The 18,896-nt window shown below is 33.9% G+C and overlaps 2 protein-coding genes across 2 annotated transcripts; one reads left to right on the top strand and one right to left on the bottom strand.

The window, feature by feature from the left end:
* Nucleotides 1–9,248: 9,248 nt before the first annotated feature.
* Nucleotides 9,249–13,699, top strand: LOC107831897 (putative protein phosphatase 2C 39). Its single transcript, XM_016659700.2, has 5 exons — nt 9,249–9,439; nt 11,318–11,560; nt 11,909–12,185; nt 12,807–12,961; nt 13,340–13,699. The coding sequence occupies exons 1-5, from the start codon at nt 9,407–9,409 to the stop codon at nt 13,475–13,477; spliced, it is 846 nt and encodes a 281-aa protein (XP_016515186.1). The 5' UTR covers nt 9,249–9,406; the 3' UTR covers nt 13,478–13,699.
* An 80-nt stretch (nt 13,700–13,779) lies between these two features.
* Nucleotides 13,780–17,312, bottom strand: LOC107831898 (squamosa promoter-binding-like protein 5). Its single transcript, XM_016659701.2, has 2 exons — nt 16,885–17,312; nt 13,780–14,199 (listed from the first exon to the last, which is right to left on the bottom strand). The coding sequence occupies exons 1-2, from the start codon at nt 17,202–17,204 to the stop codon at nt 14,001–14,003; spliced, it is 519 nt and encodes a 172-aa protein (XP_016515187.1). The 5' UTR covers nt 17,205–17,312; the 3' UTR covers nt 13,780–14,000.
* Nucleotides 17,313–18,896: the final 1,584 nt, after the last annotated feature.

The raw sequence follows: 18,896 nt of genomic DNA, 5'->3' as shown, positions 1-18,896 counted from the left end.
TGAATTTCCTTGTAATTGTGTGAAATTGGGTAATGTCTATAGTCAGAAAACAATTAATGCTCTGAGATTTCTGAGATGGTTAACTATTTTTATAGTAATACAAAAAAAGTGTTTAATATCAACAAGGTATAAGGAGTTGGCCTTTTCCCCCTAAAGAGGGGATAAATGGACCCCTTGTTTGGGACTTCCTAGTGAAGCTTAGTGGTCTATATCATGTGATATTTTTAGTACTTTAAGCTGCCAACTCTTGCTTGGATTTAGTTATGTGGATAAGTAATCATAGTGGGAGCGTGTAGATTATACCAATTACTTGTGTGTCTAATTATGTCGTTATGTAATATAATTCCTTGTTTACTGCCACTATTAGTTTGATGCAGATCATATAATCAAGATAAATGACCTATGCCTTAAAAGTCAAAGAAAAGAGATTGTGATTTACTATCTACTCTACTCCTAGTTGAGGATTCAATAAATTTCTTCGCTTCTCAAGATTTCGACAGTTAGAGATATTCCTTTTCATGGCAAAAGAAGAAGACGAAAAATTAGAATCATGCTCTATGGCAGATAACTTGTTGGGGACCAAATTACATTAAATGTTTTACAAATTTAATACTCTATCATTCTATCAATTAGCAAAATTTAAGTTAGCAATTATTGGATTTAATTTAATATACTAACAATGTAAAATGCTTTTAGACGATCAATTTAACTTAATGTGTCATCAACATGTTGGTTGCTATGTTTCCCCATAATACTAATTCTACTTATTCGTAGGAAGTTATCTATAGTTATTTTTTTCGACGATCTATTGAACTCCAAATGAGTAGGCTAAATTAGTCACAATTATTTAACCTTAAGATGGACCAAGTATTATATTAATAGTGGCGAAGTTATCTTAGGCTAAGGGGTTATACTGTATAGCTAAGTAAAAAAATTTATTTTTATGCATATATACTATTATATTGAACTCCCTTAACTTGTTCATGTTTTTTTTTTTGTTATAAATATTTTTACACCCTTAATGAAAATTTAGCTACTGATTTTCTCTTTCAAAGAATAATCTCCAATTGAGACACTAACTTTATGCTATTGCTTTTGTTACCCTATACCTGAAAGAAAAAGAAGAGACTATGAGAAAACTTTCAAGTAAAGTAAAAGAGGATTTTAAGCAAAGCAGATGACCAAGAGAGAAAATAAACAAAGAGGGGACCCAAAGAACTCAAGTGATAACATATTGGGGATGTCTTAGAATCCCAAGACAATACAATGATGAGTTCAACATTGCTCTCTTTGATTAATGAAGCAAAAGCAAATATACTGACGACTTCCACTTGGATTATTGCATTAAAAATCCCTAACCAAGAGACAATAAAAGCTCTTTGAAATTTCAATGTCTCCCACTTGGATTGCTTTTGGATGATCCCTTTTTGGGGGCCCAATTGTGCCTCATGCCTTCTTTTGGGACCACCAGTGTGCCACCTTGTCCAGTAATTTGGTTTGGGCCTATGAATATTTAATACAATTGGATCTGGGCCTTTGACTGTGCTTCAGTCTTCGTGGTACGGCTACTTTTGAAGGTGTTTGGGTCAGAATTTCAACCTTTGACCTGGATTGGAGCCCACTAATTAAAGGTACTTCAAATGGCTATATATATTTATAGGGACTACTTCTTTTCCAATCTATATTTATATACTTCAAATATTTTAATTGTGTTATAAAATATAACTCAAAGTAACAATATGAAACAAGAAAAAACAAGCTAAGAGATATATGGAGAAAGAGAGAAGAGATTCTTATTTCTTCTTCAATTGTGTGTATTTTTCTATCTATTACAAGGCCTTTATATAGGCATGAAAAGTGAAGAAAATATATCATTGAATATGTCATTAAACATAAAAAAAATATCATTGAATATGTCATTAAGCATTTGAGATGAAGATCATGGAGGAAGAGTAGACATCCACCATAATTTGATATTTGTTATAACACCTCCCTTGGATGTCTATAGATAACGTGCCTCGTTAAAACCTTATTAGAAAAAAAAAATTCTAGTGAAGGAAAAAGAGTACACATGTTTAGGAATACGTTTTTGGTTGCCTCATTAAAAACTTTGCAAGGAAAACCCAGTGGGACAAAACCTTGTGAGGGAAAAAGAGTATACCGCGTATTAACTCCCCATAATGAAAGCATCAATTCACATCCTTGAGCTTTCGCATCCCAATCTTGTACACTAATTTCTTGAAGGTTGACGTCGATAGAGATTTGGTGAACAAATCAGCCATATTATCATATGAACGGATCTGTTGCACACTGATATCACCATTCTTTTGAAGATCATGTGTGAAAAATAACTTTGGTGAAATATGCTTTATTTTATCTCCTTTTATGAATCCCCCCTTCAATTGAGCTATGCATGCTGCATTATCTTCATACAAATTTGTGGGTAGTTTGTCACACTTCAAACCACATTTGTCTCGAATAAGGTGTATTACAGACCTCAACCATACATGTTCTCGACTTGCTTCATGAATAGCAATTATCTCAGCATGATTAGATGAAGTAGCCACGATTGATTGCTTAGTCGATCGCCAAGATATTGTAGTGCTTCCACATGTAAAAATATATCCTGTTTGAGATCGAGCCTTGTGTGGGTCAGATAAATACCCAGTATCGGCATAACCAACAAGATCGGGACTACAATCATTTCCATAAAATAAGCCCATATCGGTAGTCCCTTTTAGATATCGCAATACGTGTTTGATTCTATTTCAATGTCTCCTTGTAGGAGCAGAGCTATATCTTGCTAAGACATTAACTGAAAAAGTTATGTCAGACCTTGTAGTGTTAGCAAGATACATTAGTGCACCAATTGCACTAAGATATGGTACTTCAGGACCAAAAAGCTCTTCATTCTTTTCTTGAGGTCGGAACGGGTCCTAATTTACATCAAGTGATCGAACAACCATCAGAGTACTTAATGGATGTGCTCCATCCATGTAAAACCGTTTCAATACCTTTTCTATGTAGGCAGATTGATGAACAAAAATCCCGTTTGCCAAATGTTCAATTTGCAAACCGAGACATAATATTTTCTTTCCGAGATCTTTCATCTCGAATTCCTTCTTTAAATAATCAATTGCCTTTTGGAGTTTTGCAGGAGTTCCAATAAGGCTTTTGTCATCAACATATACGGCAAGTACAACAAACTCCGATGTTGTTTTCTTTATAAAAATACATTGGACAAATGGAATCATTTATATAACTTTCTTTTAATAAATATTCACTAAGGCGGTTATACCACATTCTTCCTGATTGCTTTAGACCATACTAAGATCATTGCAATTTGATTGAAAATATTTCCATGGACTTTGAATTATATGTACGTCAGATATTTTAAATCCCTCGGGAATTTTCATGTATATCTCATTATCAAGTGAGCTGTAAAGGTAGGCGGTAACCACATCCATTAAATGCATCTCAAGCTTTTCATTGACAACAAGACTAATGAGATAACGGAACATTATAACATCCATAACAGGGGAATATGTCTCTTCATAATCGACACCAGGCCTTTGTGAAAATCCTTGTACAACAAGGCATGCCTTATATCTTTGTATCTCATTTTTCTCATTCCTTTTACGTACAAAGATCCATTTATAGCTAACAGGTTTAACACCATTAGGTGTTTAGACTACAGACCCAAAAATTCCACGTTTCGCAAGTGAATCTAACTCAGATTGGATTGTTTCTTGCTATTTTGGCCAATCACGTCTTTGTCGATATTTTTCAATGGATTGAGGTTCAAGATCCTCATTATCTTGCATAATGCTAGATGCAACATTGTATGCAAAGATATAATCCACAACTATATTCAATCGATTCAAATCTGTCTCAATATCGATTGGGTTTATTGATAGTTCCTTATTTTCTTTAGTCTCAGGCTCATTGATTTCCTCATAAATTTCAGGATTGGTTAAATCGTGGGTTTCTTTATGAGACTCATTCGTAGTGTCATCTTGATCATTTATTTTTTTTTCTAGGATTTCGATCCTTAGAACCTAACGGTTTGCCACACTTTAGGCGTGCTTTTGACTCATTAGCTATGACACTAGAAGATTGTCCAACAGGGACATCAATACAGATTGGAACATTCTCTGTAGGGATATGTGATTTCGTTATCCTTTTCAGATCCGTAAATGCATATGCATTTGATTTGCTATTTTCTGCAAATGTATAATCTTTCGCACCTATTTTTTACAAATAGAGGCATGCGGATCAAGATGAGATAATGATGTATTTTTTCACAAAAATTCACGCTTGGTTTCACCAATTTATCCCCCTAATTTTGGGGAAAATGCCTCATCGAACCGACAATCTGCAAATCGAGCAATGAACAAATCTCCTATTAATATTTCAAGGTAGAGAATAATGGAGGATGATTCAAACCCAACATATATTCCTAACCTTCTTTGGGGACCCATCTTGGTGCGATATGGCGGTGCTACAGGCACATATACAGCGCATCCAAAAATTCTTAGATGGGATATATTAGGTTCATAACCCAAAACTAATTGCAACGGGGAATATTTATGATAATTTGTCGGTCTGAGACGAATTAGCATTGCTGCATGCAAAATGGCATGACCCCAAATAGAGGTGGGTAATTTCGTTTTCATGAGTAACGATATTGCTATCAATTGCAGACGTTTAATCAAAGACTCTGCAAGATCATTTTGAGTGTGAACATGAGCTACATGATGTTCCACTTTTATCCCAATTGATAAGCAATAATCATTAAATGCTTGGGACGAAAACTCAGCAGCATTATCAAGTCGAATAGACTTAATTGGATTATCGGGAAACTGTGCCCGTAATCGAATTATTTGTGCCATTAATTTTGCAAATGCAAGGTTGCGAGATGACAATAGGCACACATGAGACCATCTAGAAGATGCGTCTATTAAGATCATAAAATACCTAAACGACCCACTAGGTGGGTGTATAGGTCCACAAATATCCCCTTGTATACGTTCCAAAAATGCAGGGGACTCAATCCTAACCTTTGTTGGTAATGGTCTAATAATTAACTTGCCTTGATAACAAGAAGTGCAAGAAAATTCATTATTTAAAAGAATCTTTAAATTCTTTAATGGATGCCCATTTGAGTTTTCTATAATTCGTCTCATCATAATTGATCTAGGATGTCCCAACCGATCATGCCAAAGTACAAACGTCTTGGAATCAGTAACCTTTTGGTTTACGATAGAATGTGCCTCAATTGCACTAATTCTTGTCCAATACATGCCACAAGATAACGATGGGAACTTCTCAATAACCCTTTTCTGGCCAGAGACATTCTTGGTAACGATGATATATTCGATATTATTCTCATCTATTATCTCAATATGAAATCTATTTCAACGGATATCTTTAAAACTCAACAAGTTCCTCTTGGATTTGGAGGAGAACATTGCATTCTCTATGATAAGTATTGTTCCATTAGATAGAGTTATAGTGGCTCTTCCAGAGCCTTCAATTAGATTACTACTACCAAAAATTGTAGTAACATCTGCTTTACACATACCTAAATGAGAGAAATATTTCTTCTTTTTGAATATTGTATGTGTCGTACATGAATCAATTAAGCAAATATTTTTACAATTGAAATTTGATCCAAGTTTGCTTTGAGAGATATCCATATTTGCTTCCTATGGTTTGACATACAAAAAGAAGTATATGAATAAATATTAGTATTTTCAGAGGAAAAAAAAAAGTTAAACCAATGATTCAATAGTAGCCTTTTAATGCAATTTCGAGCAAATTCTAATTATGATACAAATAACTACGTAGCACAAATAATATAATTATAAGTACATTACACATATGACTAATACAACTATAACAAAATTATTTACATGTATAAGTTATTTATATTTTCCTACATATTGCATGAAAAATAATTGATCCGTATATAAGTTATTTATATTTTCCTACATATTGCATGAAAAAGAATTGATCCGTGTAAGAAAAGAACATATTTAGCTTCTTCTCTTTTCTTTATTCCTAATATTTTATCCATGTACATGAAAACAATTGAGGTCACGATGTACTAGTTTTTTGTTTTTAAAGAAATATGGGAATTGAGGGTCAAGTAACAAAAGTTGTTTTAGGATGCTTGTAAGCGCTTTCTTAAAGAGAATTAAAGTAACGCAAAGGAAAATCAAAAAGCGTTAAAAGATCACTGAGACTAGGACACTAATTACTTAGATATTACTCATTGTTTGTGAAATTTATGAAATTTCGAAAATACATATATTTTTAAGAACTACATAATAAGTATTATTAAGTGCAATAAAAATTACAAGATGTTTATTCATTAGATATTACGAATAGGAAAACATAAAAATCAAACTGCTCAATCATCTTTAACCACAGATCTATCACCGATCGAGTGATTTATTTTTCCATCAGGAAGCTCAAAAACATCTGGCACATCCAAGTGGGTGATGTCAAATTCATTGTCAAAGACAAAATTAGCTTCATGGCCTTTATTCTTTAGAGATGCTTGATAAAGCTCAACCAAATATATTTTGGTATGCGATAAATATTTGCCCAATGCCCTTTTCCACCCGCAACGATAACATTCAGTTTCTGAACCATTTGCCTTTGGCCCTTTCCACTTTTGGTGGTTATTTTTCTTTGGGGGGGTGATTAACACCAGGAAAATTTCTTCCTTGGCCACGGCCATGACCACGAACAGGGCCACGACCTTTTTCACGCTTAGAATAATGGGAATATACCTCATTCACTTCAAGCAATGGTCTAGACCCAGTGAGTCGATTTTCGTGATTTCTCATGAGCAAGTCATTATTTTGTTCAGCCACAAGGAGAAGAGAAATCAACTCAGAATACTTCTTGAAACCTTTCTCTCGGTACTGCTGGTGCAAGACCATATTGGAGGCATGAAACGTTGTGAACGTTTTTTCAAGCATATCATAGTCAGTGATAGTATCTTCACAGAGTTTCAATTTAGAAGTAATTCTGAACATCGCAGAATTATATTCAGAAACAGACTTAAAGTCTTGGAGCCTCAGATGAGCCCAATCATATCGTGCTTGTTGAAGAGTGACCAACTTTAAGTTGTCATATCTTTCCTTTAAACTATTCCACAAAATAAATGGATCTTTAACTGTGAGATATTCTATCTTCAACCCTTCATCAAGGTGATGACGCAAGAAAATCAAGGCCTTAGCACAGTCTTGGGTATATGCTTTATTTTTGTCTTTAATGGCGTCTCCAAGAGCCATTGCATCTAAATGGATTTCAGCATCCAACACCCATGTCATATAGTTCTTGCCCGAAATTTCAAGGGCGACAAACTTTCTTTTCATAATATCAGTCATAATTAAAAGAGGAGAAAAATTATACCTTAGTCTTCTCAAAGAACTTCTTGAGATGGTAGAGTCTCGTGTTGATAACGTGTTATAAAATATAACTCAAAGTAACAATATGGAACAAGGAAAAACAAGTTAAGAGATGTATGGAGAAAGAGATAAGAGATTCTTATTTCTTCTTCAATTGTGTGTATTTTCCTATCTATTACAAAACCTTTATATATGCATGAAAAGTGAAGAAAATATGTCATTGAATATGTCATTAAATATAGAAAATATGTCATTAAATATGTCATTAAGCATTTAAGATGAAAATCATGGAGGAAGAGTAGACATCCACCATAATTTGATATTTCATATAGAAAATTGCTTATTTTGCAAAAAGTTTCACCAAATGTCCCTTGATTCGTCGTCGTTGAACTTTATAAAACTAGTCGTTTAGTGTAGAGGATGAATGAACATTGTTTGACTGATAATAGGTGTTACATAGAAAAATAATTTGATATAATTGCACAACACAATAAAGCGTTGCCAATCCGACATAATTTGTGAACGATTTATAAAGATAGGTCAAAGATAGTACCAAGTTTTTTCAGTCGGGCAAAACTTGTGGAAAATCAAAAGATATAGCAAATTTTGTTATTCCGACAAAATTTATGATCAATACTATTCCAACAAAACTCGTGCACAATTGATTAACACATGCAAATTTTGTCAATTCCGTAAAACATTGTGAATAATTGTTTCAAAGTTATTGTGCGTGTCATAAGTTGTGAAAAAGGCAAGTTATGCCATCCCGTTTAAACAATACAAGTTTTTCCAATTCAGCACGATTTATGCACCAAAATTCTGCTTATGCACCAAAATTCTGCCCCAAAATTATTTTTGCACGAATTTCATAAGCGATGATAAAATTCAAATAAGGGCACGGAATGAACCTATTTTGTGCAAGTCACCCCTTATTTTGTAGAATATCGAAAGAAAAATCTATGTTTTGCGTTTATTGGAATTAATTGAGAAATACATACACGTAAATAGAGGTGTTCATGATTCGATTTGGATGGATTTTTTCCTAAAAAAAAAAAACTAAATAGATCGATTTTTTAAATATTGGAACCAAACCAAATCAATTAACTTAATTTTTTATCGATTCGACTTATATCAGTTTTTTTTCGATTTTATGATTTTTTTCGATTATTTATCGGTTTTCTCTTAAATATGAGATATACACTACTAAATACATATTTTGGCAGCTGCATTTTCAACATAACAGTATCAAATCAATTATTCTTTGAGAAATCTATCATTTACCAAGATATATGAATGATAATTGAATCAAGTAGTAATGAATAATTTAAGGGCTTAATTAAAAATAGATTATTTTTAACATGAAATAGATTCTTATACTTGGCAAAAGAACACTACCAATCAAATTAGAATGTAAAGGCAAATAACTAGATTATTATAATATGCAAAGAATTAGATTAAAAGTGCAAACGATTAACATGTACCATTAAATTTTAGAAATTTTATATATAAATATATATATATATATATATATAAGTGAAAAAAATAAATTTTAAATAACTATTTTTATAATCGATTTAGTTTGATTTTTTTAATTTTTTTTTATTAAAAATAAAATCAAATCTAATTTGATCGGTTTTAAAATTCAAAATGGATTGATCGTTTTCGAATTTTTATGAACCCCACCTTGGAAAAGAGAAAAAGGAAAAGAAGAAAGAAAGAGCAAAGGGTGGGCGCGAACGGTCAGCAAAACCGTAGCCAGTAAGATATGGAAAATAGGGTACGTGTCAATCAAAGGAACCTTGTCATCGTTTTTCCTCTACACTTGTCTTTCTATTGTCACTTTGCCTCTGCTCTTCTCGCTCTTACTTCTTCTTCTCAGCTTTTTCTTGATTTGTTTCTTTCTTTTCCTCTTACGCATTCCACTTTTTCTACTCCCATTACTATAATACTAAATACGTATTTGTTCGGCTAAATTTTGCACCATGACTGGCAGAGAAATCATTCACAAAATAAAGGTGCGTATAATTTTAGATTAAACATAATTCAAACCCCGATCTCTCTATATTATTCACCATCTTAATTGTTCGATCTTAATTCAGTATATTACTAGTCTTGGTATGATTATAATTACATCTCTTTAGAACTAAGGATCTCTGTCTATTCTTGGATATGGAAATACTTAGAATGGCTGCGTGCTTTTGAATTTTGGTAATTGTTTTGATTATTAGAGGACAATGATAATATTTTGATTGATTCGAAAGATCAATAAGAGGACTAGGATAACATGTTGATTGATCTGAGTGATATTCAATTAGAGTTAGAGATACTTGTAATTGTAAAACGATTTGACTTAAGCTTTAACAGTAAGTTGTATTCTTATTTATTACAATGAACTCTTTGTGCTTAGTCTGGAATGTGAAGGCAAAATGTATGTGTTTGAGATGGAAGGGAAAATATGATTAGGATAGGAAATTAAATTCGATCATAAACAGATGGAATGGGAGAAAGGAGAACTATGATCCATCCAAATAAACATTAGCATTGGCTGGATCTTTTGTTCTCTCAGAACATTGAAAAGCTAAGAATCCAGTCTTTTAACTTTTTTATTTTTTGATAAACTGAATGTGGATACTATAGGGAGTATATGATATTCGCTTGAATTAAGTTGATAGTTTACTTGTATTGTGGCTGTTCTCTTCAAAACAACTTTTTCAATCAGCCCTCTTCTGAAAAAAGAGACAGAAACCATTGAATAGTCCATTCTCTGCCTACTTTTTACAGTATATGTTTGCTTATATGCTTGGTGTTGTCCACAAAGTTAGTTGTTAACATATTGCAATTATTTCATATCAAAGCCTAAATCAGAGTGAGGATTTTGAACTTGGTGATCCATCTTATGGTGTTTCAATCAATGATATAGTGTTGATGAGTTTACTTAATGTCACATTATAATGTTGATGAGTTTACTTAATGATACATATTTGGAAAGTTAAATTAAGCCGCTTAAGGCAGTCTATCAAGGTCAATAAAACTTTTATGAAGGCAATGACCCATCATAGTTTGACTGCTTCAGTGAGCGTTATGTGAATGATGTATCATCGGAATCAGCTGAACCTTATTAAATAAAGACCATAGCTTTTGCTGGACGACGAGGCAGCATCTGTCTTAGGACTATGATTGAGGTGCCTTTTCTTAGAGGAGACTGCGGCGAGACGTCTTTGGTATGGTTGTGTGACTGTCTCGCAATTGTCTTACGGTGCAATGTCCTGTCAGAACATCCTTATTAAAAAAAAAAGGGGTCCTGTCTGAATGTGATTCTTCATGCTACCGAAACTGTGTGTGGCTTCCTATAAATCAAATAACTGAGCAGATGACCTAGGTGGCTACTAAGTGTCACAATTTTAAGATGACCTAGTTGGCTACGAAGTGTCACAATTTGGCATTTGCCTCTTAAAATTTTAAACGGCCCTCTCTAGATGGGAGTCGTTGTATTGGGAAGCGCTGTGGTGTTAATATACTCGGGGAAAAAGAAGCTTATGCCCCCTGCTCAGCTGTATAGTGATGATGGAATGTTGAATATTATGGGAGATGACAAACTTTAGATCTCATCACGAGAACTTAAAGCTTGGGCAAGGTTGGGAGAAATTTTTTATGATGGTAAAAGAGGGGTACAGAATAGTTTCAGTACGAATTTCTTGCTCTTTCTTCAAGCTATTTTACTCTTTTAACCTAAGTAGCATTGCCTATATATGATAGTCCGATTGTGGTCGTGCCTAATCAGTATATCTCAGTTTATGGAGAAATTTCTCCACTGTGATGGAGTTTTCCATGTTTTATCATGAATTGCCTGATGTGTACATCTGCAGTTGTGACACGGTTTTTTCCTTCTGCAGGAAAAGGTTGGTTTAAGTTCATCTGATACCGGAAGAGGTAAGAGTAAAATGTCAAAGCACATAACCCATGGGTATCACATGGTTGAGGGAAAATCGCATCACACCATGGAAGACTATGTTTTTGCACAATTTAAGCAAGTTGACGATAATGAACTTGGACTATTTGCAATATTTGATGGCCATTTAAGCCATGAGATTCCTGATTACCTCCGATCTCACTTATTCAACAATATCCTGAACGAGGTAATTCTTTCATGTAACTGTTTGAATGCCTGACGTGTATTTTGTGTAGTCAGTTCAGTCTTCAATTAATTGGAAAGTTAAAGAGGGTGAAGTCTGTTAACCCTTATTCCTTCTTATTATCTGCTTCCTTTCCCAGCTTCCCTCTCCAATGTAGGTCAATAACTCAATATAGAGAAGGAAAAGAGCATGCATTGTATTTTTTTGCATCAGTAACCTTGTGGTTCGGCCCTTCTCCGGACCCCGCGCATAGCGGGAGCTTAGTGCACCGGGCTGCCCTTTAGTATAGTGTGTCTTTGTTCTTTATTTGAATTCCATTACTCTCATCATATCTTCTGTTGCGGTATGTAGCCTAACTTCTGGGTTGAACCGGAGTCTGCAATCAGGAGAGCATACCGCATAACAGATTCCACTATTTTGGATAAGGCTACTGATTTGGGTAAAGGAGGGTCCACTGCAGTTACAGCCATATTGATTAATGGTCAGAAACTAGTTGTAGCTAATGTGGGAGATTCTCGTGCTGTCATTTTCAAGAATGGAGTAGCCAAGCAGCTGTCCATTGACCATGAGCCTGACAGAGAGAGGAAGATCATTGAGGATAGAGGTGGTTTTGTTTCCAATTTTCCAGGTGAGAATCTGTAATCTGTAAATATATCATAGAGTTTGGTTATTTTGTTATATAGTCTGGCCGAATTCAATCATTACTCGTTGGTATCTTCTTTTATGCATGGAGGGAAGCTGGCTTAGTTTTCCAATGACTTTTTCATTTATTAGAGTTAATTTATGTATTTATTAGGCTAAGATTTATGTCTATAGACTTCTTTGATCACAAAGCTCTGCAGGTAGCTTTGGATGTAAAGAATTTGAAATCTGCTTGTGAATCCGATTTGTTTCTGACATTAAGTTGGTGATGCAAATGTGAAAGCTTTTTCAACCATATTGATATTGTCATTTTAGTGGAGTTAATGTAGGGTTTGCCTGAAATCTGCTTACTACTCCAAGGGCAAAAGCGATATCAGGTCTAGTACATAGCATTGGCATATTTTGATGACCATTCTTTTCTGGTTGACCTTTCAAGTTCTCAAATAAGTGGCTCAGGAGTCAGGACCATGGCTTTGTTTGATGACCAGAATTCGAGATGGAAGCAGGGGCATGAGTGCTCGTGCTTCTTTCTTTTGTGCTTGAGTTTTGGATTTTCTGATTTTTATTAAAACAAAGCGCCTCTCTTTTATGTTGTATTTCTCTTCAGGTGATGTGCCTCGGGTTGATGGGCAGTTAGCAGTAGCAAGGGCATTTGGTGACAAGAGCTTGAAGATGCATCTTAGTTCAGAGCCGGATGTGGTGGTAGAGCTCATTGATGACGATACAGAGTTTCTCATCTTGGCTAGTGATGGCGTATGGAAGGTTAGCTACTTCCATTTCCAGAGAAATACCACTTGTTTATTGCGTTCAGTATTTGAATTCTATTGTACGTTGTCCGAACATGTTAAGAGGTTCAAAATAGGAGTAGAGACAGAAGAAATACAATACTCTCTTCGAGATTAGGAGTACAGTGCTTGGCTTGCTCGTATATAAGATCCATTTTGATACAGCTTATGTATGCAATCTTTGTGAAAAATATTAGCAGGACATAATTTTTGTTGCTGTAGCCTTCTCTAGTTATAAAAGACTGAAATATAGGTGGTTTTGTTATGCTGATTAATGCGTCATGAGATACTCTGGTTCGGATGGTTTCGTGAATTGTCATTGTAAACATCTTGTAACTTCTATTTAAATTGTCAGGTACTGTCAAACCAAGAAGCTGCGGATTGCATAAAGAATATAAAGGATGCACGGTCAGCTGCGAAGCACCTTAACGAACAAGCCCTTGCAAAGGGAAGTACAGATGACATATCCTGCGTGGTTGTAAGGTTCCAATGATTTTGGCTTGTGTGTACTTGGGAACTGAAGGAACGTGTGCGAATTAAAACTTTGGATCACAGCGGAAACCAAGTCAATTTCTGTGCGACTGAGAAAATGTAAACATCTAATAGTTCTTGCTTTTGTCTTGTAAAATTCTTTAATCACCAATGGTTATGGTAGTGTATAAACAAAACTTGGCACTGTTTGCAAATTGCAAATAAAGGGAATGTTGTTGCTAAGATCTCGTTGCTTTTCCGGTGTAGTATATTGTGTGAATCCTGCAAATAAAGTGGTTAATCCTTGTGCTACCATCATTATTTGCTTGACAATGCATGCAAGGAAGTTTCCTTACAAGCCGTGAAGGCGTAATTCACTAATGTTGTGCCATACAAGCTTTGGAATTTTACCATGAGAGTTCAAAGCGTAGTTGTAGCAATAACTGAACAAACATCTAGTGTTTACATTTAGGTCTGACTATAAGTTAACAACAGAAAGGGATACGAAAGATGCTACGGGTTGACAGAAGAGAGTAAGCATTCATCTAGAGGATGTGATAGTTTTTGAAGGAGGCATTTCTGTTTGTCAAGGTTATCTGTGGTCTGTCTTCCCCATTAATCTGCCTGCATTGGTTATCTTCCAGCTTAATGGACAGTGGGATTTTCCGACGCCGCTCATTGTGTCCAGCTAAACGCCGGCGACAACTCCTTTTAGTGCCATCAAATTCTGAGACCTCATGGAACCTGAATGGGTAGAACAGGGAAATATGAAGTTTCATTGTTAGTGCATGCTCGAGTAAAGTATATATTCTCTGGAAACCCTAATGTACAGGGAGAAAGCAGAGTTGAGACCCCAGTCTTTACACGTATAACGACACGCAAAGACTATACTGTACTTTCTCGTTAGATAGGGCAGGGTGTTTTGCCAAAGGAAACGAATCCTGGTATTAAGACGTGTACAATGGATTATAACATGCCTAGTTTCCCAGACCTTTTTGGCTTTCTTTAAGCGATTGCCGATTAGTATTCTCTGAGTTATGTTATACTTTCCCTCATTTTAACTTCAAAATTCAATGTAATACTATATTGATTAGTAAAGCAAAGGAGTTGTTGATAGCAAGTGAAAAACAAGGGCCAGGGAGGCGCATGAAGGGAAATTTGCCTTGTGGGAGTGGAAAATTGATACGACACTGCCAGCAACAATATCTGTTGTTTGACAAGAAATATATTGGAACGCTCAAATATGGAGAAAAACTGTAATAATTCTAAGTGGAAAACTACTATAGATTCTCAAGATTGGGATAAAATTTTCTGAAACAAGCAGATTAGACCTGAAAAAGAGGATAAGTTATTATACTGAATAGCTTAGAAATGAAAAGAAAGCTTGCCCACGTCAAGGACCACATTAGCTTAGGGAATGAGTTGGCTTTTGATGTTAATTAGGAACAATATTCATTTCTTTACATGGTAAAGAAGCTAGATCTATCAGAATTTTTTGTTTCTCTAATGTTGGGCTTCAATATTATATTGTCCACGCTCTACATGTTTAGTCTTAGATGTGTGGAGGAGTTAGAAGTCCGACATGGGTTGTGGGAGTTATTTATCTCCTTATATGGTTTGAGACAATTTTTAGTTATTCAGTTAATTTTTGGGGTTGAGTTAGACACAATGTGATATTAACTTTTATCATAAATAAAAAAAAAATAGAATTTATTGCTTGGAAGCTTTTTTGATGTCCCTTGAGTTAACAAAGCAGCTTATTTAATAGGCTTCAACTCCTACCAACTTTAGCCACGGGTTATAAGTTTTATGCCGTGCTGTCTCTGCGTGAATTTCATAAGAGCATGTTTGGAAAGTCACATTGGAAATAGATTTAAGTGTAATTGGATATAATTACACAGTTTGACATGTTTGTTTGGACAAGTAATTACTTGGTCAGCATGGAATTGAGTGAAATTGGATGAGTCTAATTATACTCTCCAATTCTCAAGGGGGAGGTGATAATTGGTGGTAATTACACTCTGTAATTACAAGGTTGCTTTTTAGTTTCTTTCCTTTTTGTTTTTTTAAAAAAATATTTTTTATAACTTTTTATTTCTATTATTTTAATTTTTTAATTTTATTTTTACTTTTTAATTTCTTTTGAAATTTTAAAATATATTTTTCTTTATATATTATTTATCTTTTATTTCTCTACCTTTACTTCTTGTGATTCCATGTAGTTGCCTATATTTTATTATTCTATTTTTTTGAAACTACACTTCCTAATATTAGAAATAATGAGTCATTAACAAACCTGACATATAATGAGTGATGCAATTAAAGTAAAATTTCGTTGTTGAATATGGTTATAAACTTATTATGTTTCATAATCTTAAGTTGCAGCGGAACTTATTATTATTATGTTGGAGTTTGACATATGTTAAACAATTTTATTTTATTTTGAATTTTGACAATGTATTCATGGTTCCAATTTGCTTGTTTTAGTAGTATTGACTCACATTGCATGTTGTTCATTTTTTAGTTAGAATTGATAGATTAGTTTTGTCAAACATTTGAATAATGTTATGACATTATATTTATAAATATTAATTTATTTTATCAAACATGAATTCCATGATGTTCTTACAAAACGTATATTTTTAGTTTTTGTAAGTATCTAAATTAAATATTATTAATTTGAAAAATATACATAAATTATTTTTACAATATTAATTATAAATATATGATTACTAATTAATGTATATTAATTAATGTATATTCACGAAAAAATATACATCTTAAATACCAAATATAATATCATTTATATTTATAAAAATTTATAGGCATATATTTATTATATTAATTTTTAACTTTTGATAATAAATTCATTAAAATTTAAATTTAATTGTGTAATTACACTTGTGCAACCAAACAGTAATTTGTAATTACACTATGACAAACAAACAGGTCGTCGTAATTACACAACTGTGTTATTACTAGGCTGTGTAATTACTACTCTAGTAATTACATCAATTCCAATTACCTGGTGGCTTTCTAAACAGACTCTAAATGTCATGGCTTTCTCAAGTGTTTTGATTACAAAGTTGTAGCGTGGTAGTATTAGACTTTAATCCTAGGTGATCAGCAACTAAAATCTTAAGGCTAGTTTTCGTATTTTACCTCAGTACCAGAAATATCTACTTAAGCTATGTAACTTATGAAAAATATTACTAGAGTACTAATTTAGGATTTTCCAATGTAACCACAAAAAGAAGAAGAAGAGGTGGCTACTTAGAGAAATTTTATGGGACATAGTTTAGACTTAGCATCATCGAGTGATTAAGCCGTGAAAATGGCATGAGTGGAAGCAAAATTCGGATTAGGAGAGACGACGGTCCAAATTGGCTAAAATATAGAGATGAGATAGAGCTGTTTAGAAGGAGGTACCTGCTGCATTGTTGGCAGAACCTCTGCCTTAGAGCGGCAACCACAACAATTGGAGCCTTGGCATGAACTTGGCAAACTTTGTGCCTTTTGTAGTACTTCTTTGCACCACTCAAATCAACTTTACATTTCTCCACTTGACAACTCTCACTATTTGACCTTTTTGTCTTTTCAAGATTCAATCTTTTCCTCTTCAACTGACTCTCCTCAATTAGCTCTACTCCAACATTCTCCTCTTCTTCCTCCTCTGTTTCTTCCTCTTCATCAAACTCATTGTTTTCTGCTGTGTTCTTCAATGGCATATCATGGATATGGGTTGCCATGCTTTTCTTTAATACGAAGATTGCAGTAAGCTCAAAGAGGAGAGATGAAGTTTGCTAAAGAGTACGTAATGAATATAGAATGGGCATGCGACAAAAGGTGAAAAAAGCTTGTGAGGACTGAGGACCACAACTACAATCACAATCAGTGGCGGAGCCACATATAACTAAAAAAGTTAAATTAAATACCAGGAAAATTATACCTTACAAATAGAGTTAAAACAATTCTTTTGGGTAGTTTATTTATTTAGTTTGAATCCACTTCACAATAGGAAAGCTTTTACTACAGTGCTAAAGGTGATTCAGAATTTACTTTATATGGAGTAGTTGATTATAAGTTCCGGGTGTGGCATTTTTGTATTCACTTTTTCTAATCTCCATGTAACCAAATCACCTCTTTTTCGTTTTTCTCTATCCGAAATGGTGTACACACATACATAATATCGGAATCGGGATTTCAAACTTATGAACTGAGAATTCTAATTGTTTTAAGTTACTAAATTTTAAATCAATAATCTATACATATTAAGTGGATTTGTAAGATAAATACAGAATTCGAACCAAAGTTATTGGATTCGTCCGATTCCGCTCCCAACACTCTAGCTCCGCTCTTCTGATAATATTATTATTACTAGTATTGGATACGAAACCTAAGTCTGCACTGGATTTTCAGTAGCAGCAGTATAAAATACTAGTAGTATAATAAACAACCAACACATATTTGAGAAAGATTATATTACTGAATATCGTGTTAAAGAAGACACCAGAATAGCAAAGAAGGGTAAGGAAGTAGGTAACATTTTGCTACTAATAGTAGTTAATTTGTTTTAGCTGAATTCTGGTTACCAGTAGTTGCTAGGTGGGGTAACTAATTACTAAGGTCCGACACGTAGAACACAGAGTCAATCATTGAAGTATCAAAAAGGGGTCCTCCAAAACGTGCTTAGCACAGCAATGCGTGCTCCAAAATTAAGAAGAATCATCTCATGGACCATGCTTGGTTCCACCAACCTCCTTATCTGTTTTCTCGGTTAAAAGGCTCATTCGTCCCTCTTAGATTTTAAGGAGGTGATAACTATGGTTGAACTTTATTTGTTGTTGTATCAATAAGATTACAAAATTATTTTCTGTATTACTAAAATTAACGAACAATAATACGTCAATTTCTTAGAAAATATTGCGTCATTGCCACATCAGAGTTTTTACTTTGTGTTTCAGTGGTAAGTCCCTTCTTGGTTTGTTTTTTAGTCCCTTCTTGATGACTCAAACGAAACGAGAGAGGTTGCGATAAATCTTCTTTTCCTCTTCTCGCACCACGGTGTTGGGATCGAAATAACATGGTGCATGCGAAAACTAACAATGTAAACTTGATAGACAATAAATCAGACAACAAATAAAAATATACTAAACTAGGCATAACAAATTTTTTTTATGGTTTGGTCAATCGACCTACATATGATCTATCACTAATATAAAAAGAGAGTAAATTTTTTGAGAGAATAATCTTCCCTAAATATGCTTCTCGTAAGAACTACATTGTGGAGGCTATTGTTCTTGTTGTGAGAAGCAAACGTCAATTTATAGAAGTACAAAACTTCTCTCCCAAAAAAAGAATAAGACACATGAAAGAGATTTATTTCTTTTAGGAGTCTTTTTATCTTTTTTTTCAAGAAAAAGAGTTTTAATAGATTAGAA

The sequence above is a fragment of the Nicotiana tabacum genome, chromosome 2 (genome assembly GCF_000715075.1).
Source record: "Nicotiana tabacum cultivar K326 chromosome 2, ASM71507v2, whole genome shotgun sequence".
NCBI lineage: Eukaryota > Viridiplantae > Streptophyta > Magnoliopsida > Solanales > Solanaceae > Nicotiana > Nicotiana tabacum.
The sequence above is the reverse complement of the archived record's forward strand: the minus strand, read 5'-3'. Positions and strand labels throughout refer to the sequence as shown.